General features: G+C 39.7%; 1 protein-coding gene across 1 annotated transcript; it reads right to left on the reverse strand.

The window, feature by feature from the left end:
- Positions 1–8: 8 nt before the first annotated feature.
- On the reverse strand, positions 9–21,689 carry Gba1b (Glucocerebrosidase 1b). The gene is made up of 11 exons (XM_072301796.1): positions 21,484–21,689; positions 14,110–14,176; positions 11,895–12,095; positions 11,392–11,518; positions 10,433–10,586; positions 9,356–9,516; positions 6,807–7,044; positions 4,863–5,007; positions 4,292–4,371; positions 2,651–2,931; positions 9–1,355 (listed from the first exon to the last, which is right to left on the reverse strand). Exons 2-11 carry the CDS (start codon positions 14,171–14,173, stop codon positions 1,256–1,258), a joined length of 1,551 nt encoding a protein of 516 aa, XP_072157897.1. The 5' UTR covers positions 14,174–14,176; positions 21,484–21,689; the 3' UTR covers positions 9–1,255.
- Between the last annotated feature and the right edge of the window lie 244 nt (positions 21,690–21,933).

Here is a 21,933-nt window from a genome sequence, read left to right on the forward strand (position 1 = left end):
CACATAAAAAGGATTTACAACACTTTTATAACAAAGAAACAAACAAATAAGTTAATTCAACTCAAGAGTACAAAGAACAAAGGCTCAGTTTGAAAACTGGATGAATAAATTAATAAATAAGTGAAATAAATTACAAATAAATTAATGAAACTTCAAGTAAATTAAACAATATATTATTTTACATAGTCGGAACATTTTTCGTTTAATCGTTGGTGGGGGGGGGGGGGGGAGTATTGAATTCAGAATGATTGTGATTTACTGACACCGTTCTGAAAATTTCTAAAGGAAATTTAAGTAGATCCGAAAATTTTGGATTTGAACGGCAAGTAAGGTAAGCAAGTCAATGCGCCTTCATATCATAACACATGCAACGCGTACAGGCGAAGTTGCATCAGGAGTAAACAATGAGGACTATTCTCAGAATTAAAGGCCAGGAAGGGGAAATTAGGGTCAATGTGGTTTATCACTTCATTAGAGGTTTTCAAAAATTGAACACATTCACAAAAATATAATAGATGCATGGCGAATCACCGTGTAAACAAAAGACTCAGCCTTCCAATTCCGTTTAGCTCCAAATGCAGTCATTGCTCAAGCTAAAGAGCAAGTCGATGGTGAGGTTTTCTTGGTTTTTTTTTCTGTTTTTTTTTTTGCGATTGCAGTTGCAGAGAAAACTATTTGCGGCATTCCATTTCCACATTATTCGTGTGTCATATTTATTTACACTAGGAAAATCCAGTCATCTATACTCTCAGGAGCCACGACTTTATTTTCACCACGAGAAACATTCTCTCTGGTTTATAATTACGTGATTATTTCAGTTGATTTTCTTTTGAAAAACAAAGAAAAAGGTGGGAGGAGAGACCGCAATTGGAATTCCCGTGATTCTAGCTTCATTGTCAATGTGCAACTCATCTTTCGTCAAGTTATTTTCAATATCAATTTTAATTTGCTGAAGCCGTGTAGGATGAAATGGCGGAGTTTAATGATTCACTTGCATGCAAAATCAGAAAGTGCGGAGGTTCCGCAAAGTATACGGACAGAACAACAAAATGTGATGCGTGAAACATTTCCAAAACGAAATGGTAATGGACCAGTAACAAAACACGCAATCACTTTCGTCGAAGGGAGTAACCAGCGGAAATCGGGGAAATGGTGGACATCGGAGATAAGTTGCATGGTGCATATTCATGATTCAATAATTCCAAATGCACTTGAGCGGTTGGGGCCTTGGGTCACAACGGTGAATTTGATTTGATCACCAATAAACCAATGTGCTGATCGATCGTTTCGGTAACGTCAGGGGAACCGAACCTCGTTCTGGGTCTGTCAGTGTGACATCAACGTTTCTCGATCTCCTGCAAAATGAAAGAACAATTCATGTTTTGTAAATCGCATTTTACTACGCATTGTCAATTTTTCAACACTTAAAATTTGGGCAATTTATTTAATAAAACAGTTTATTTTAAATAATGGAAGTTATCTATTCTTTCAGAATCGACGGTTCTTACAGGATGTCCCAGACCACCCGCAATAAGCTAATTTCTCGGTTTTTAAATTAAATCAAGTTAGATAAGTTAAATCGAGTTAATTAAGTAGGAGAAATCGAAAGCCACACATCGCCTTCAATTTATGATACTTTGCAGTACCTCTGATGTGAGTTAGTTGCTTCAAGCGCCGTAGTACGCTGCGGCGCGGCGCGGCGGGCTGGCATTGGCGCCTACAAACCTAACAGGGATACTTCACGCATTGCGCAATGCGTGAAGTATCCCTGTTAGGTTTGTAGGCGCCAGTGCGCCGCCGCGCGCAGCTCCGCTTTGTGTTAGGCTCTAATATTTAATCTCGTGGAGTCAGCGTTTTTCAACTCATGATTTCGAAATGATGATTCCGTACAAACTTAAGGATTTAAGAAGCACACGAATTTCTACACAATTTCTTATAGCCTTTTATAGCCGATGGCGAAAAAGCAATAGCCAGGCGATAAAGTGTAAAGCCCGGCGATAGGAACTATAGCCCGGCTGTATAATTTTTTATCGCTTCGTGTAGCCCGGCCGTATGATTTTTTCCTCTTTCTACAACCAGCTATATGATTTTCTATCGCGCCTTCTTCAGTTGGCTGTAAGAACTCCTACGGTATTTTGAAACGCAGCTCCTATCGCCAATTTTTACCAGGGTTAATGTGCCTAAACCCCACCATATAAAGATTATTCTATTGATTTGCGTCCGAAAGAATGTAACTTTTTCCTCCACTATATAAATGACCAGCTCCGTTTGATGGGCTTAGAGTACAAGGCGCATAAGGCAGTTTTCAAAAAAATTGAGATTTTAATTATTTCAATTAAAACTAGTCTTAATACATACTTTGAGAAGAATTCGTTCCCAAATTCCAATTTTTAAGCATCTAAAAGTCAGTTTGAACTTATGCGCCTTGTCCTCCGAGCTCCTCATTTAGTTCTTGCCGTTAATACCGAAAATGACCTCAGTTCTTCCAGCGCCCCATCAGTTATTCGGAAAATGGAATTTTCAAGAAAAAACGTTTTTTCAGCTCAAAAAATCAGGTATAATTAAGTAAAAAAATTGGGGAGTAGGAGAGCGTAAAGTGATGCTATAGTTTCGTGAGATTCTACGAAATAGATGAGAAGAAATTTCTTACTTGTTAAACAGCACGACGACAACTCCACCGTCGGGGTTGATAACTCCAAGCGAAAAGACCTTATCAGCGGAGTCGGGGGCGATACCTATCCTAGAGGCGCCTCGACGAATGAATTTTGAAAAATGCCCCAGGGCGTAGAACATAGGCTGTTTGTAGAACTCGTCATTGTTCGGGTCTACGATGATCGGTGAGTCCACGAAGTTTTTCGCCCAATTGGGACCTCCTTGCTTGTCCAGGGCTAGATTCCAGTCCACCCAGCCGGCGACCCAGTGATGCAGGTCCTGTAATGTGAAAAGGTCCATTCAGAAAACGGCTTCGCTAAGTCCCTTGAAGGACGATTAGTTTTCGTTTTGTTTTTCGAACATTCCTCTCTACATTGAAGCAGCTTAATTCACAGGAATTTACAATACGATTACAACTTAAGCTGAGGAAAGGGTGAAACTAGATCCTAACCGCCACGCGGCCACTTCCCTGAAACTCATTCGCATCTCAGGCATTATGCGTTATACGTTACGCATTATTCTTATGTTTTTATATTATATAGACGAATGTTTTGAAAAAGAAAAGGTTAAGTTGTTTATGTTCGTCTACACCCAACAATGTCACTGCGATTCAATCGAAGGTGGTTTTGGAATCCACAGCGCCTGGCGTGAAACAATTAAAGGTCGCTTGCGAAATTACATTAATTTTTCGCGATAATTTTTTGTTTCAATAAATTGCCTTACAGAATTTCCGGCTCCATCAACATGAGATGGAAACAGAATTAGCACGGACTAAGATAAGTAAGACTGGGATGAGTAAGCCATGGTTTCAGACGCCTGATAAAAATTCCGCATACAACTACACATACTCATCAGATGTCTAAGTTGCATAAGTAAACAGTTGAAGGCGCTCTGACTTTCTTAAAACTTTAACAGCGAACAGCGATATAAAACGTTCAGAAATTAGTGATATCAATGACGGAAGGTGACTCGCGACGACTTCGTATTTTTACTGAGACCAATATCAAAGTTCCTCATAGTGTTTCGTCCAAAAATATCCTTCAGATTCTCTGTTCAGTCTGAGAAATACCGTACCAAATCAGTGGGTGTCAATAAGTCCAAAATCCCTTAAAATTTAATACTTCTCAACTAACATCGGCGGTGATCTGTCGGTGGATTTTTTACTAGTTATTTCTGCGAGTACGTTATCAGCACAGTGTAGACAAATTCCTTTTGGACATCCTCTTTTGTCATAGATAGACATTTTTCGAGTTTTATGTTGATTGATTTCTGTAAGTGTATTATCAGCAAGGAGTGAAACAACTTTTTTTTTGAAAACCCCTCCCTGTTATATTAACAGTTGTTTTTCTAAAACGTGTGTACATATGATATTTTTTTTCACTAACGAAACGTGTATTTAAAAGGTCTATGTTAGAAAATTTTCAAGTAAGTTTCTCTTGTGTTGATTCAGATTCTACTGGGGTAATAGCGTTGATGATGCCCATTTATTAACATCCGTATTAATAATGCATGATCAATAAACCCTCTCCCCAAGCGACGATATACGTGCTTAATAAGCTGTTATATGCTTTCGTAATACTGATAACTAATGCGTCTTTGGTTCTTACGATAGGTATGATAAAATCTATACATATATTACCTGAATTACGCTTTCAATGTAGGCTTCTGCACGCTTCCATGAACCAAGCTGAACCTTTTTCCAATCCCACGGCTTGTCTCCTGCATAAAAGAAACAAACGATGATGGACAATGGACAATTTTGTAAAATTCAAGTAGGTACTTTTTATGAGCATTGACAATGTAGCGATTGTTAGGTTTTTAATTTTAACTAAACAAATTATCAGATTTGTCTGACGTTTTCTCGTTGTTGTCAATGCCTGCGAATTACCTGGGGCCTTGTTCACATATATCGTCACCTTCCGGCCAAAGTATTACAAGGGCCATGGGCGTATACAAATTTTTAACGCCCTTTTCTTTTTTTACAGGGAAATTGTTGATTGAATCTGTTTGAAAATTTCACTGAAATTTATCGGCAGCACAAATATAATCCAGTGAAATTTTAGGACAGCTTCATTGAACAATTTCTCAGTAAAAAAATAAAATGATGGCGGAAAGTTTTAATCGTTCCATGGCGCATGTGATACTTTGGCCAGAGGGTGACGATATGCTCATTATATATGTAGCCAAAAAGAGGTTGTAGATTACTTTACCGTTGCAAGCCTCCGTATTGATGATGAATTTGTCGGGGAATTTGGTGTGCGTTCTGTCGAGGACGTTTACAGGAACGATGTTATCTAGATACCAATGGACTCCTATGCCATCGACAAACCGAGCTGTGTTTGGATTCCGCATTACCTGCGTCATGGAAAAAAGAAAATAAAACATATCGTTCTGAATTTGTTTGATAGTCATGGGCGTAGCTAGGGGGGTCCTGGGGGGGCTGGCCGCCCTCCCCCAGAAAAAACGGGATCCTCCATTCCTCAACCCCCGCCCCGCTCTCTTCACCACGAGAGGTGGTCCCATGCCCCCCCCCCCCCAGAGAAATTTCCTAGCTACGCCCCGTTGATAGTTCGTAAAATTAGCACCTTATAATATGGAGGAAGTTTTCCAGAAGATCGAGATATGCGCGTAAAACCCTAGAAAACAGCTTTTTGCCCTTTTTCTTTTTGAATGAATTGATTTTTTCAATCCAAGTTCAAGGAGCAACTGCTGTTCAGTTGATTGAAACCGAATAATTACAGTAGTGTACGCGTAAATGTAAAGTTGTCCCTCAGTTATTCAAAAGTGAATGCTGGAATCCATTCTTCGTTTTAACTCTTTTTCACCATCATGAATTCCTATTTTCTCTAAGATAGGCGTTTCTTTGGGGGATGCTCTTGGAATGACTTGAAATGGAGGATAAAAATGTTAAATTTCCGCCGGAAACCATTGTCGTCAATTTGTCATGTGTCAATATTTTTTTCCCTTTTTCCCCATTTTTTATGATGGAAATCGGGCACTACCCAAGGTAAAAAAAATTCAGCATTGCAGCACATTTTTTCCCCTCTTTCACGCAGAAAACGTTGAACATAGTGGCGATTCTGGAAAATCGGCAACACTGTTTATCCTCTATTTAAATGGTTATAGGACATTTCGTCAACGATTTTTTGACCGCGCACCTGTTTTTTCCAGTAATTTACGTCCACGCGTTTTTTCGGCACGGGAGTTTTGGTCCACGTGCCAGTTGAGACCCAAAGTTAATTGGCCCATATGTAAATACAAACGACAATTAATTGCTCACGACGTTTTTGGATGAAAATATATAATGTCTTGGAAGAATGAGGGTTTGCTTGTTTTTTTTATTTTGTCTGTTTGGTCCAACGGAGAATAATAATATATAGTTGAAAATTTTGGTAAAAATGGGGGAGCGTCAATTCCATGAGACAAAATGCACTAAAACTCTCTGCACCTCTTTGGTGTAACAGTACTTAATTATCTCTCGAGAAATTTCCACCTTGTTATACCTGAACCGGATAAACCTCTATATTTGCCTCAGCTAAAGGCTCTTAAATTTTTCCTGTGCACGATGAGTATCTTGATTTATTTTGCGAGGAAAGATCTGTACTTTTAAAGAATGCCTGTCATTCTTAATACATTGAATTTCGTATAATACTGTGCAACACCTCTGTTGTGAAATAGTTGCTTCAGGCGCCGCCGCACGGCGGGCGGGCGGCCAGCGCGGAACGCGCATTGGCGCCTACAAACCTAAGTGGATACTTCAAGCATTGTGCAATGCGTGAAGTATCCACTTAGGTTTGTAGGCGCCAGTGAGCCTCTCGCGCTGGCAGCACGCCGCTCCGCTCTGGTCGGCTTTAATATTTATACTCGCATAGTCAGCGTTTTTTAGCTCATGATTTTGAAATGTTAGCACACTCTGCATTGATTATTCTCATTTAAATTGATGGGAAAAAAATATGTATCAATTTATCAAAGGAGAATAATAATATAATGTGTGTTTTTTAAATATTGGTGGTTCCGTGTCAAATTTAATGATTTCCAAAACACTCTATTGTCTCTGCATCGTTGGTTTTACTTATGTTTAAATGGAGAAAAAACAGTGTTGCCAACTTTCAATAATCATCGCTAAAAAGTTTTTTTGTTCATGTTTCACTTACGATGTCCATCCACCATGGCAGGAGGATCCGTTGATCGTCCAGGCCGATGATGAGCGTCTGATTGTGGCGGGAACTTCGAATGCTCGGTCCAAGGTTTTCTGAGATCCACTCGCTGTGTGCCGCAGGAGTCCAGCCGAGGGAGTTGAACCGGTTGATAGGCACCATCCCGTTCAAAGGCTCGTTACCTGTCGTTACAGCCCAGAAATTGACTCCAGCTTTGTGGTACTCGTCCAAGAATCTTCGGCGGAAAATGGGATGAACATAATCAATGATAGGGATTAAAGTATATCAAGTGAGAGTGCAAGTGCTGTAGCACAAAAAAAGAACCCCCCGTTGGAGCAGGCTGAATGGAGCGGGGCGGGTTCCCCCATCCCCAAGTAGCAGTGATTGCTTTAAGTTGTGATTTGATCGGAGAATGTATCGCGATTTTATCGATGTCGTTGCAACATTATCGGATAAAAAGTTTCGATAAATTGCGATTTTATTGATGGAGCTGTGTTGCAATATTTTGGAACAAAAAAGAGATAAAATGTCGATTTTACTGAACGCAACTGTATAGAAATAAGATTACGACAAGATTGAGGATTATCGCTCAGATGTTGATCCAAGCAATTTTATCGCAATGGACCACTAGACAAGGTACTAATTTAAGCGATCTGATACATGTTTCTTAACCAGAATTTCACGTGAAAAACGATTTACACAACGAAAATTACGGAAACCAACTCCTAACGAAGATATTAACGTTTTTATTTCACATTGGTTACGAGGAATTTGAACTGCCCGCTCACAAGAAACTCAAAACTCTACGTGAGTCAAATCGCCCACTACAACGGTTTCAGCAAGCTTCTCAATCGAGCAATGTTCATTTCCCATCATGTGTTGTTTAAACTATTAGCAATTTGCTATAACTGAGCCAAAGCGTCAAGATTAAGGTTGCCAGATTTTTATATCGCAGAGACTGTCATGATAACGTTTAGCGCGCGATGTGAATCACGTAGAGCATTGTGTTTTCATGAGCGGGTGGTTTGAATTCACGCATTAAGAATCATTAAATATCTTCGTAAGGAGTTAATTTCGGTAATTTTCGTTGTGTGCATCGTGTTTTACGTAAAATTTTGGTTAAGAAACATGTATCAGAATGCTGAATTTCGTACCTTATCTAGTGGTCCATTAATCGTAAAAAAATTGCTACTTAATTTCAAAATATCGCGATTTTTTCGTTAAAAAACGCTACTTGGTTCAGGTGTGCTCGTTTCAAAGGAATTTCCTTTTAACATTCTTATCATAATTTCCTGCTGTATGCTTATGCTATTAGCAATGATTATGTTACGATCAATTCCGAGACTCTGTTTCTATACTATCTTTGGGTCATCCCAACTAAACCGAGCTATACCGTCTCGGATGGTTGTCAGTGAGGACTGACCCGAGGGTAGGAGCGGAATCCCTGAAAATAATCGTAGTCCGGGCATAATCCAACAGAGTCAATATAACAATGATAAGAAGAAAAATTTTCACCGTATGAAAACTTGGATGCCACTGAATTTCTTCTGAATGATCGCACAACTTTTTAAAAACAATCAATATTTAAGAGACACTTTGAGGTTTTCACCCCCCTTCCCCTCTCCCCTTCCTAGACATCAGAAAGAAACCCTCGCACCTTTCATTTGTATTACTTTGACATGGTGTGTCTATCCCCACTTTAATTTTTCAGAAAATGTCGGAGAAAGCCTGAAAAATAGCTGGTGAAGTTACATTTATTAAAAAAATATCATTGTGTCGTTTTCCTTATGAAAAAGGGAGGCTTACGTATATGACTGAGCTTCGGCTCCTTTTCAACCTCTCGTAAGTTTACGTAAGACGATCCTAGACCTTTCCCCAGTCCTGCACAGCCATGCTAAAGAAGAACGCCGTGTGAGCCTTCAGGCGTTGCCAAAATTCTTTGGTAAAACTCGAATTTCCTAGCGAGTTCACGAATACTTTCCTCCCGATTTTCAGATAATTTTTTTCACAATTTTGCCTAAAATTTCTGTGAAAGAACGCCGTATGAACCTTCAGGCGTTGCCACAGTTCCTCTGATAAAACACACATTTCTTGGTTTTATCAATATTTTTCTCTCAATTTTTCATGTAATTTCGTTTTGCAATTTCTCCTGAAATTCCTGAAAATATCAAGGAGAAAAATTCGTATTTGTCCGCAAAAATATACACTTTATGAGAAGAAATTGGGCAACTCTCGAATGTTCATACGGCGTTTTTCCATAGCACGGCACTACAGTATCCTATGCCAATGGCGTGGCGTGCTTTGCGATTTATTGAATGATCTGCCATTTAAACCTATGGAAAAGGATCGATAAATAGGGTGTTCGCAGCGAACACCTTGATAATCGATTCTTTACCATAGGTTTAAATAGCATAATAATCGATAGATCGCAATTCACGCCACGCCACTGTCCTATGCGTTATACTTAAACGGCTCCTGCAATGGTTTGAATTTTCAAATTATTAAGTATGCAACCACATGAAACGTTAGTGAAAAATGTAGCATACCTTATGTGATACTGGGCCCAGGCTTGATTGAAATCCTTTTTCAGGAATCCGAATCCACTGAAATCGTGATTGGTCTTCATCCACGGAGGTGCGGTCCATGCTGTGGCGATTAACCTCACTTCCTCGTCACTCATGGCTTGAGCTCGATGCACCAAAGGAATCTAGACAATTTTCAAAACAGATATGTTATAATGAGCATGATTTTGCTCAAAACAGCTCATTTATTGCTTATTGTCTTTTTGTTGAGATTCAATTAGTGGGGTCCCGAACGCTGAAGAAAAAGTTACGGGCTATATAGACTTACCGTCCGTGTTCCGGGCTCAGAGGCCGAAAGTTCCAGGTGTTGGAGCCGTAACTTCGATTGCTCCGGGCGCTACGCCCGGGACTTTCGGCCTCCGAGCCCGGAACACGGGACGGTGTGTCTATAAAGCCCGTAAGTACGGCCTCCTCGTCCGGAGGTTTTTTTGGTTAAGAGAAGCGATTATGAATAAGGTCCTAAACCCTGCTCAACACGCATGTAATTCCACGAAGATGAGGATTCTGACTCTACATGTTGTGTCCAAACGTCCAAACAAAACACATTGAATTGAAAGTACAACAAAGAAGCGAAAATGAATAATATCGCAAAATTCAAAGTAAAATATAAAAGTTTCCATAAATACGGCTCATCTTTGCCCTCATTTGAATAGTTGGTAATCAAATCCGCACGAGAGATGAAACATTTAAAATGAAGTATTGGGGTGAAACGATCTTAAAAGTGAAAGTAGAAATGAGTAAAATAAAGTAAAACCACAGTATAGATTAAAAGAGATGTAACAATTTTGTGCGTTAAGTTTTTTGGAGTTCAGTTCTTTTTTTGCTCTCAGAGGCGGATCCTGCAATTTGGCAACAGCGGATTTTCCCATTTAAAGCTATGTAAAATAATCGATTCTTCTCGGAGCACCTGGCCCCTCCAAGAATCGATATATTTCCATAGGTTTAAATGGAAAAAAGACAATGTTGCCAATTTGCTGGATCCGCCAATGTTTGCTCTCTTCCTTTGTAGATTAATGCTAAATTTTGGTTTGTAGAACTTGCCTTGTACTTGTAGTCCTCTTTGGTAAGATTGAATAGAGAAAGCGAAGCGTCATTCTCATGATCGTCGTACGTGTATGTGTAGGTTGAAAAATCGGTTCCTGCTATGGGCACGCGACCAAAATTGTACTCAATTCCTTCCGGGGAGAAGTAAGACCTGCAAATGAAAGAATCCACGCACTATGATTCTCGATACTCAATGCGTTCAAAGTTGTTGCATCATGCACCCTAGGGCCGCAGATTTTGAAGTCATAGGATGTCAGTTGTACTAGACAAAAGGGAAAGCTAGTACTTGTCATTTCATGGCAAAAGTTGAAAAATGCATGCCTAATTTCAAGCTACACATGCAACATCGATGGATGAGAACGAGAAATGCGTATTTGTAACGTTGCAATTTCCACTCATTTTTTTTTAAAGAAAACAGACCAACAGTTCCCTTTAAATTTTTGTGATTTTTATTCACTACTATTACTGATAACTATTACTGACTATATACTGATTTTTATTGGAAACGATTTGAATAATCTCCAAGAGGAACCCCTGTAAAATTATATTTGCGTTATTCAACGTAGTATAAAAGCTTATTCACCCCAAAAAAGTCACTAAGTTAAACTCAGAATTATTTTTAAATAATTTTGTTTTTAAATATATATAATTAAGGTATATTTAAGAGGTCAACTTTTAGTTTAACAGCATCTGCTCACACTACTGATTGGCGAAAAAAGAGATTTAACTTAGGAGTCTCTACCATGAAAACATTGAATGTCTCTAAATCAAACAACTTGAGTAGGTATAAGTATTACGGTTTTCTATTTCTCACGGGGATCGTTCTAAATATTCCGGTTTCAGTGGGGTAACAGCTCACCATTCACCTTTATATTCATCATTCTCGATCCTATTGAACGTCATTTGGAAGACTAGGTTCTCTAAGTATTTGCAGAGTATGAATATGAAGAACCAACCTTAGTAAATTCTCTTGGGTCCTTTTGGTTAGCGACAGAATGTTGATACCTGCCGAGTCGGTAAATGCACCACCAAACCCTAAGATTGACTGGAACTTGTGCGTCCGTTGAACTAAGAACTCGACACCTGTAAGATGATCATTCCAAATGAATTTATGATATAAATAATGGATCGAGGTAAACAGAGTTGGGAACGATAAAGCACCAATTGAGAGAGAGGACTTTAATTTAAGTTGCCCTCTTAAGATGGGTTTACAGCACTTTTGAGGACAGTGAGAACAGTTATTACTACTTTATATAATGTAAAAAATATAAATAAATATATAATGTAATGTATAATACAGCAATATTACCATACTATTGGAGCGATATTGAGCGATTAATATGCATTTGTCGAGAGGATTTCGAAATCACTCCATAAAACAATTTAGCGTTTTTCCGTCCAAAAGAAGTTCAATCCACTCGTTTTCTCATCAAGAGGGGTATGACGTTGAAAAACTAACCATTTTTGATGTTTTGGCTGGAGTCAAAGAATGAACCGTAAGCCGGTTGGAAACGAAGTCCCTCCTTGCTCGACGTGTACATCTGATACGTCCCAACGGGAATTTCCTTGATCTTCGGCAAAGAGTCACAGTAAGTTGAGTTACAGACACAAACAACGCTGTCATACTCGTACTGCCGTGAAAGACATTTGTTCCCTCCTCCTGTGGGGAAAATACATAAGCTGGTGAAAATTCATAAACAATAGAATAATAAGCTGGACATTTCTGCCGTGGCACAGTGGATCGAGTCAATAGAAGAGGTCGGACAAAATTTGGAAACTTTAAATGCTTATAACTCCATTTTTACAAAACTTTGAGGTTTTAAAAGTCGTTTCATTGGTTTTCTCGTGAAATTTTCTATCAGAACCACCCCTTACAGTATAAAATATGGCGATTTAAACATTAAAATGTGCAGTTTTAGTTAAAAACTTCATGTCCAACCTCTCCTATTGACTCGATCCCTTGTGCGTGGTAAGGAAAAACGCCGTACGGACCTTTAGACGTTGCCAAATTTCCTTTGATAAAACAAAAATTTCCTGGTAAACTCATAAATATGTTCCCTCTAATTTTTGAGATAATTTTAATCGCAATGGAGATGTTGCATGTGTGAGGAATTTGCGATTTGACTGTTGATTCTAATGTAAATATTCGCGAGAAACACGATGGTGCCACTAGTTTTCTCTGAAATCAACTCCCAAGCTGAAAAAAAGCTCTCAAGTTGACGCCAAAATGAAGGAGATATCCCACCCTACCCTGAGGGTCCACGTCTGCATCAAGTCTCCATGCAAAGATAGGGAGAAAAAACATTGACAGGGCTGCCACTTTATTTGGGGACTCTAAAGCTGAAAACACGGCATCACTGCTAATGTATTTGCTCCTATCTTTGCATGGAGAGTTTGTCTTGATGTAGAGGTGGACTCTCAGGATAGTGTGGGATATCCCCTCCATTTTGGCCTCAACTTGAAAGCTGTTTTTGAGCTTGGGAGATGAATTCAGAGAAACCAGTAGCACCATCGTGTTTCTCGCGAACTTTTACATAAGAATCAACGGTCAAATCGCAAATTCCTCACACATGCAACATCTCCATTTCACTTGAAGTTCCTGAAAATTTCGAGGAAAAAATGTCATAACTTGCCTAAAAAATAAACATTTTATCGAAGGGACTTTGGCAACTTTCTAATGTTCATACGGCGTTCTTCCTTATTAGCACGGCAGATTTCATCTCAAGATTTTTATAAGCTAGGTTTCCTCTGTTGCACCAAGAGAAAATTTTATACAAGATGGCTCACAGTACCCATTAACATCGTGTTGCCCGCGAACCTAGGCAGGCACTCATATACTTTAATTAGACTGATTTCTACCAAACAGAGCTATATGCGAGTGGGTAAAATGGGGTTATGATCGTGGTGAGCTGCAAAAGAAACAGTGTAAAAGTGGGCGTAATTCGTTTTGAAGAAGTGTAAAAGCTGGATTTAAATTCTGTCAAACGGAACTATGTGCTAACTGTAAGCTCTCATGAGCCGTGGGCATTGGGACAGACAAGAGCGTCGGCTTCGTCTCCGCTGACGTCACTGGCGCTTTATAATTCCCATTCATTCTCACCGCCCGATAACTAACGAGCACACCCCATATCTCCCACCCGCACATAACTCTGAATTATGTGACTTGCTGAAGATCCTAGCTTTCCTACGAGACAGTTTTATCATGTAACTGGGCAATCGCGCAATTTTTTCTTTTTTCACCACGAGTGGTAATTTTACCCAACGCATGTTCGGTAAGCTCAGATTCGGTAAATATTATTACCAACACAGTGAGGTGCGGTGAAGGACATTCTCTGGTTAAGACATAATGCCGCCGAACATCTTATCAAGAGGCGATAAGGCCTTCGTGTTACACACATGCAAAAAAATCCTTGAATCCTTTTTAAAGATTCAGTAATGTACTATGTTCGAAATTCCTCCTCTCTCTTTCCCTTTGTCTCACATTGAAGTGTTGACTGCTTCATGTAGAACAATAAGAGCGACATAGAGATGGAAGTGTTAAAATATCATCTTCTCATCGCACTAGGCCCTTATCTGAGTAAATGCAGTCGTAGGTACATGCTCATCGCACTTTTGAAAAGGAACAGTTGAGAGGACACATTAAACAAAAATTGTTAGTAAATATAACTACGCACCGCCTTTTATCCAGAATACAAACAGTATCCAAATGAACAGGTAAAGATTCCATCTCTCGACCATTCTCTGAAATGAAACAAGCCATTGAAATTAAGCTCAGTTTTATAGGCAGTGAAACCGCATGCAGAATTGCCTATCTTGTTTGCATTTCGCATTGTTCCAAAATCTTCGCTCTCAAGTGTTATATGAACCGCGTTTAACAGAAAGGAACCAAGCCACATCAGCTGTTGCCAAATTTGAATGGGCAGTTTAATTTTTTACGAGAGAACCATTGTGCGGATTCCTTTGCAAGTTATGAGGAATTCGCTTTGTATTGTATAAAAAATTTACTGAAATTTGCACGAAAATCCGCCCAACCGTTTTCTTGTAAAAAATTAAATAGCGCGATTAAATTTGGCAATAGCTGATGTGGCTTGGTTCCTTTCTGTTAAACGCGGTTCATATAACCAATGGAGATCAAACCAACACTATATTGTTTGAATTCCTCACAGAATGTTCTTCAAATACACACCAAAGAGCAACTTTAACATCGCTTTCTGGCGCTCTGTGACATCTAGCCTATCAGGGAAGTTTTTAAGGAAGAACTTGAACATTTTTTCCATTTAGAAAAAAATTGTATAAAAATTCTGCGGCGTCACAAATTGAGGTACGCGTTTTTGTAATTTTATCGTCGATGTATTATGATACAGGGATATTTTGTTAAACATCTCAATTTCAATTTATTTGATATCATTGGGGGTGGATGTACGTTTAGATATTTATTCTCCGTGCATTTTTTGTTTTCAATTTTTTTAATGATGCCTTAGTACAAGACTTGCTGATGATAACCGCATATTATCTTATCAAGAGAAACAATGAAACAAATAAAACAGTCCAGAGAAGCAGCAAAGGCTACGGATTTCTCTATGCTTCTCATTCTCCTCTTTTTCTCTTCTTCTTCTGCTTCCTCTTTTTCTTCTTTTTTGCATTCAAATAGCATAGATTCCCAATAAATTGCGAATACATGGTATGATATGAGTGCTGTTGCATCGGAGTGTCGTGTATGTTGTCTATTGGCTGATTGAAGGGGCTCATCTATGAGCGATTAAATCTCTAGAGATTTATTGCAGTAAAATTGAAAGTTGCAATTATTTTTGAATCGCAAATTACCCTCTTTTCTCACACATGGAACGCATTTTATTGATCGTTTAAAATCGGTATTTATTGATTAAATGATGGAAACAATTGCAATTTTGTGGTAAAACAAAAATTGCAATTTAATTTCAATAAATTATGCTACCTGGGTCTGTGGTCTACAGTGATATCCTGCTTTTAACGACTGACAAGGTTATTCAAACAAATAGTGACTTTTCTCAATACATGCACCAATTTTGGCTTGCCCAATCTTCACAATTTAAGTCACTCTGTTATCTAAACTGTCAAATGGCTCACGTTTGAGGTGATAAGACCTTACGCAAGGCAACGGCTCAAATACGATCCCTACACCTTTTTTTAAAAACAACCTGGGAATTCCGTTGTGATAATGATTCTTCTTATCGCACAGGAAAGATAAGTAGGCACTATGGTTATTCCCACCAAATCGAAAGCATTTGTGCAAAAAATCTCATCGTGAATTAACCGTGTCTGACCGGCTCCTGATCAACTCTGACCATAATTCTGTCGCACAGTTTAACCTTGACCTGCGATTATCAATTACAAAGTCGCAGCGCACGGCTCTCCGAGGATGCCGTTTCTGTTTAATAATGCTTAAAACTGGTTTACAGTTGGTTGATGCGTCTATTTTAGGAGAAATTTCATATTAATTGAACCGTTTTCTTACGAAAGGGTGAACGCACTAAAACCTCGCGATCACTTAGATCGCATTTAGCAGATAGGAACCCGCGCTTATACAGCGTTGTAAAAATGTTGCATCTTCATAATTATCTAAAAAAATTTCCCAGAATGGCAAATAGTTCTGGCTTTCCCCCAAAAAGTGTTAATTTGAAAGGAAAATAATCGTGTAAATTTTAATACTGTATACACATATTAAGCATTTTTTTTTTCTGGAAGATTCTGGAAAAACCGTAATCGCGATGGTTACTTTTTGCTATATCTTATCCACTTATCTATCATGACCTTTACTTCTATGACCTTTTCTCCACGGGACGTTTCATGGGATTTGTCCCAAGTTAGAATCGCAGGAATGGAACTTCTGGGCTTTTTCCCCGCTACACAAAACAACAAAATGTCTTGTTCTCCTCTAGCTGACAATGAGTCGCCCTTCGGACTCCACAAAGACCCTTCATGGTACTGGGATTAGCATTGACTATGACTGAATATTTTTTCCAACTCCGCAAGTTAGATTTTTCCCTGTAATAAATCCCACGAGACGTCCCGTGGCGTGAATTGCGATAAATCGATTGTTATGTAATTTAGACCTATGGTAAAGAATCGATTATCAAGGTGTTCGCTGCGAACACCCTGTTTATCGGTCCTTTTTCATAGGTTTAAATGGCATAACAATCGATATATCGCAAAGCACGCCACGCCACTGGTGGAGACACGGCCTAAGGTTAACGAGACTTGGGTCCTTCCGTGAATGAACGGTTCATTTCAGGAGGCGAGATTCAAACGGTGTGCGGTTAGTTTCAGCTAAAATTGTTATTATTCATAAAATAACTATTGAAAATAAGATTATTGTGACAGGCTCATATTTTTTATGGGCTTTTTGGCTTCGCTCAAACAGAATATGACGGCTGAAGTAAAAAAAAAAAAAAAAAAAAAAAAAAAAAAAAAAAAAAAAAAAAAAGCATTTGAACTTAAACTCCAAGCGTGAACAAAAACGACGAAAATTAGAGCGTTTGAACAAAAGCACCTCTTTATAAAGCTCGGCTTGTATCTTAATATGAATCAATCGAGCACGAGTTCTCGCTTCACTTTCTCAGCACGAAATCACCGAAGATGCATTTTATAGGAGATCGATTTTCAAAGCCTCGTCGACAGATGTTGGCAGTCAATTTAAAAACGGACGATCCTTTCGGATGCATAATTCGGGCTTTTTCACATCGCCTGACAACGGTACGCTCTGAATTTTGATGGATCCGAGATTAACCTCTGCGTTACCATTAGCGACACCTCCCACTAATCGAGCCGTTGAAAAGATGTTTGTGTTCGACCCATTAACATGTATCAAGTGAAAACAATGAGTGGCGGAGAAAGTCCTCTCTCCAGAAGGAAGGTTGAGCTGGTTGGTTTTGAGGAATTGTTTTCTGGTTGCACGTTGAGTCCTGTGATTTGTGAAGAGTCTCGAAGATAATTAAGAGAGCAAGTCAAACGCAATTTTAACGTCTATAGATGGGTCGTGAACCAAACTTGCAAAAAACCATAAGAGGCCAGAGTGGATCATGAAAAATAAATAATCATAAAAAACCTCGGTCACGAGTGGTAGACTACCATGACATAAAAAAACGAGGCCTGAGATTACGTTTCTCCCATAACTTTGGCTCACGCAGCCATTGAGAGCACCACTACAAAATTAAGACAAATAAAACTAACGCAACGTAGAAATGCAGCAAGGGAAAGGATGAGCGTTGATGACGGCGCAGAGATACAACTATTCGTACTTGATGGATGTCCGTGTTGCATCTGCAAAATTGAAGGCGCGATGGTGCGAGGCGTGAACTGCCAATGCTCCACATGGCTCCACTCTAAACTGCTAGTGAGGCGTCGATTAGATTCGGGAGAAAGGAAGCCCGAATACGTTTCTCCCCTTCGGGTGTGGTGACACTCGGTTTTTTTCCATTTTTCAATATTTGATGTCAGATTCTTATTTTAAAATGTATTTGTAGACCTATAACACCAAGCTCATAAGTAATGGCACCATGACTCCCCTCGAAGAGAAAGCCGGGTCAATTTAATTCTTGAGATTGTTGGCGCAGCATCGTCAAGCGCCAGCTGTTTTCAAGTTTTGTTTTTTCAGTTCCCTCTTTGGATCTCTTTCTCTAGTTCAGTTCTGTCTGTAACCTCGTCAGATAAAGGTGTATGAAAACGTCCCTCGCTGTGTACTTTTTCTTTCCCTATTACCTTTAGAGATTTCTAGGAGTTGTCGTCCAAAAAAATTCCTCGACATTCATTTTTTTCTCTTGTTCTTCAATTTGATTTCTGATTCTTTTTATAAGATGCATTTGTAGACCTATGTATCTGGACCAAGTTTATCAGAAAGGAACCATCCCGCATCAAGTTGACACTGAGAAAAAGAGGTTTGAATTGTATTCCTCCATGAGACTCAATATAGAAAGTAAACTTTAACCCCGTTTTTCACAAATTAATATTTTTTTTCGACTTTGAACTTTTGACAGAAAAAAATAAACAACTAGAGGAACTCAAAACAATTCTTAACTCAATTTTTTCGAAAATGTAGATTGGTTTCTCTCTGATGAACTCTGCCCATCTACAGCTTGTAAGCACCGGTCTCATCCAACCTGCGGGCCACGTTTTTTAGCAAGCCTCGGGACAATTTGACCCGGCTGGGGCATCTAAGGGTTAATAAGCAAAGTCAACGAAGCCACATCTTCTGCGTTTACGAGAATACATACCATGGTTTCTTCTGGCAAGGTTTCATACAACAGTTATTGAGTAAATTTTTCCTCGGTTGGCCAAAAAGTGTTAAAGTTGAAGATACCACAGTATACTCCAATTACTCAAACTTATCGCATAAATTTATCAGTCACCCGCATTTGTCGGCATATCATATTATTTGTTTACAAAACTGGAAGATGTAACCATCAATAAACGATTCCCTGACCCGCGCCAGTGACTCATGGCATTGCAATAATGGATTCAGAAGGTCACAGAGAGATAGTCAATACAGCCGTGATTGCCCTCTTGGTCAGCCTGGGTTTTTGACTCGACGCTAGCTCTGATCAGGGCCGGATTAAGGGGGTGGCCAAGCCACATGGGCCGCGGCCCATGGCGGCAAATCTAAGAGGCGGCAAATTTTGCAATTTTTTTAAATGTAGGTATAAAGAAAAATCGGATTTAGAAAAAAATTACAAACAAAATCTCTCATTTCCTGAGAGTATAGTAATTTCTAATTTTATCGTCTTTCGGTGATACAAGAGACAGCACCTTTAATTAATCGAACTAAGAGAGAGACCTAACACACAATTTGGCCAGGAACGGCGCGACTGAGAGAGAAATGATGACGCGGACTTGAGATGAAAAGGAGAAGCCCTCGGCGCGGCGGCCGGCATGTAACTAATATTAGCGCCTACAAGACTGCACGAATACTTCACGCATTGCATCAAACACAGTGCGGTCACTGCGGTCAGCGAGAAACGGATAGCGCCTACAAGAATGCATGAATACTTCACGCATTGCGTCAAACACAGTGCGTTCAGCAGCTGTCGTCGGCGTGAAACTCATAGCGCCTACAAAACTGTCGGAATGCTTCACGCATTGCTCCAAGCACGGTGCGGTCTGCGCGGCGCGGCGGCGGAAGTTAAAATCATTAAACCACATTTCTGTTTGTTCTTTCATAATTTTTCGTTCATTTCTTAAGAATGGAAGGTCTTGTCCACAAAGAGATAGGTTTACGAAACTTAACGTTCGCGCAAAGTTCGGTGAATTTTGCTAGTAGTGTTGACAGGGCTTTCCCAAAAAATGTTTCCAACACGAGTAAACGCGTCTTATGCACCCCACCCCCGCTGGCACGTTCACTTGATGGTTTGTATTGATGTTTCAAAACAAATGAGAAGGGGCGGCAAAATACAGGCGGCCCATGGGCGGCAAGTAAGTAAATCCGGCCCTGGCTCTGATTTGTTTTACAGAATTATAATTCAAACATTATGAATGATTCACATGCACCACACAGATTGCGGTAGGCGTGACGTTTAGGCGGGTAGCAGACAAACGCGAGGCGGATCCAACATCGTTCAGTTCGTTCAGAGTAAAGTGGAAGATTACCTCAGTTTCGACAGGGATAAAGACCGATTCTCGAAATAAAAACTATGGACAGGATAGGACAGTTCAAATATTTTCCTCCGCCGTAAAAATAAGAAAAGAAAAAAAAAACTTATCTTATTCTGACAGAAGATTAAGATATTCACATATGATGAAAAACCGAATGGCATTTTCGTCCAAGGTGATTCCCATCTATTTCAACAGCTAGTTTCATTCTACTTGATCAAATTGTCTGCTGTCCTCCAAATGACGTCCAACCAAATAATTTTCGAGAAAAGAACAGTTCCACCATGAAAATAAATTTCACTTTTAAGGCGTATGTATGGCTTTGGATTATATCATGGAAAAATACTCAAAAAAATAAACGTTTAAGAAAATGAAAACTTCAGAATTTGGAGCTGAATTTTTTTACGTTAAAAAGTATCCCCAATGATCGATTTTTGGCCTCATGTGGTGTAGTGGTTGTAGCGCTTGCTCTATAATCGGGAGGTTCTGGGTTCGATTCCCGGCCAGGTGTCCCAAGTTTGATGGTCTTAAACAACGGTTACCTGGGGCTTGCTTGATTACGGGACGAAGGGAGATGGGGCTGTAGGGATGGTAAAGCCCAGGATTATCCCTCGTGGGATACTGGAAGTGTGAAAAAAAAAAAAAAAAAAAAAGAACGAAGTCAGTTATTCAAGAATAAAAATTGTAACTATTGGTGTAACTAAAGGTATGCCTTTTTGCAATGCAAAAAAATTGCAACTTATTTTAAATATATTGCAATAAATTTCAAAAAAAGGAGCCCCTTCAATCAGCAAATAGACAACATACACAGCATTCCGGCACAATAGCAATAATTTTATCTTATACTACTAATAAGTCGCTTTTATAGCGCTTCCGTGCGCTCTGCGACATTCGACCGCCACTGATAGCGATCCTGCCAGAGCTCCTCCGGCAAATCGCTTCTCCTCATTTCCCGCCTTATTCCCTCAATCCACGATTTGGCAGGGCCAATTCTCGTAATTTTACCTTATGCCTTTCTAAATTATTGCAATATGTGCTACCTGGGTATTTGCCTGGGCATTTTCCAAAAGGCCCGATTCATGCGTTAAACGCTTGATATTATAGCCTTCCATTATTACATGCATTTGACTCGAAGAAAACCTATCAGAATATACGGATTGCATTTTGCAAAAATGAACCAGGAGCTTTGCAGTGTTGCTAACATTGTGCAACTTCTTTTGTCTTGGAAGAAAAACCTGATTATTCACATTTCACTCCCTAAAAACTGAATGTTTAAGACGAAATTCCCACGTAAATTTCATATTTTTTCATGGTTTCAGTAATTTTATTGCAAGGGATGAAAATGCACAATCTTAGCATCACTACAATTCTTCTGGTTCTTTTTCGCAAAACGCAATCCATATAGAGGAATGCCGGGCACTACTCACGTGTGGAAAATCCAGGGGCACTTCTCACTTAAACCGACGGTGCGTAACGCGTTGATCACTAGGGTTAACCGGTCACTTCACGTTCACTTGCACGTTAACGTCGACGCTGACGGACCCGCGATGCGAACGTCTGCGCGATCGCGGCTGGACTACCTCGGAATCAAAAGCTCGCGACTGGCGTCTCCTACGAACGCTCGGCGGATAAGTCGGATTTGTTTACATCTCCGACTATCGTCTCGGCTACCCCCACCCCTGGCGCGGCGCCTGCATAAGAGTCTTTTGATACAGGAGCATCCGTTCTTCCGCTTCGTCGGAATGCCCTTTCAATCCGTTTACAGGATATTCAGTTGATGCAACCGGCGCCATCCTCATGGGGAACGAAAATAATGTGATGCAATGGGCAGCGTGGCATCTTACGCGGTCCCGCAGAGTGGCATCTCGCATCCCTAG

The sequence above is a fragment of the Bemisia tabaci genome, chromosome 6, assembly GCF_918797505.1.
Source record: "Bemisia tabaci chromosome 6, PGI_BMITA_v3".
NCBI classification, from domain to species: Eukaryota; Metazoa; Arthropoda; class Insecta; order Hemiptera; family Aleyrodidae; genus Bemisia; species Bemisia tabaci.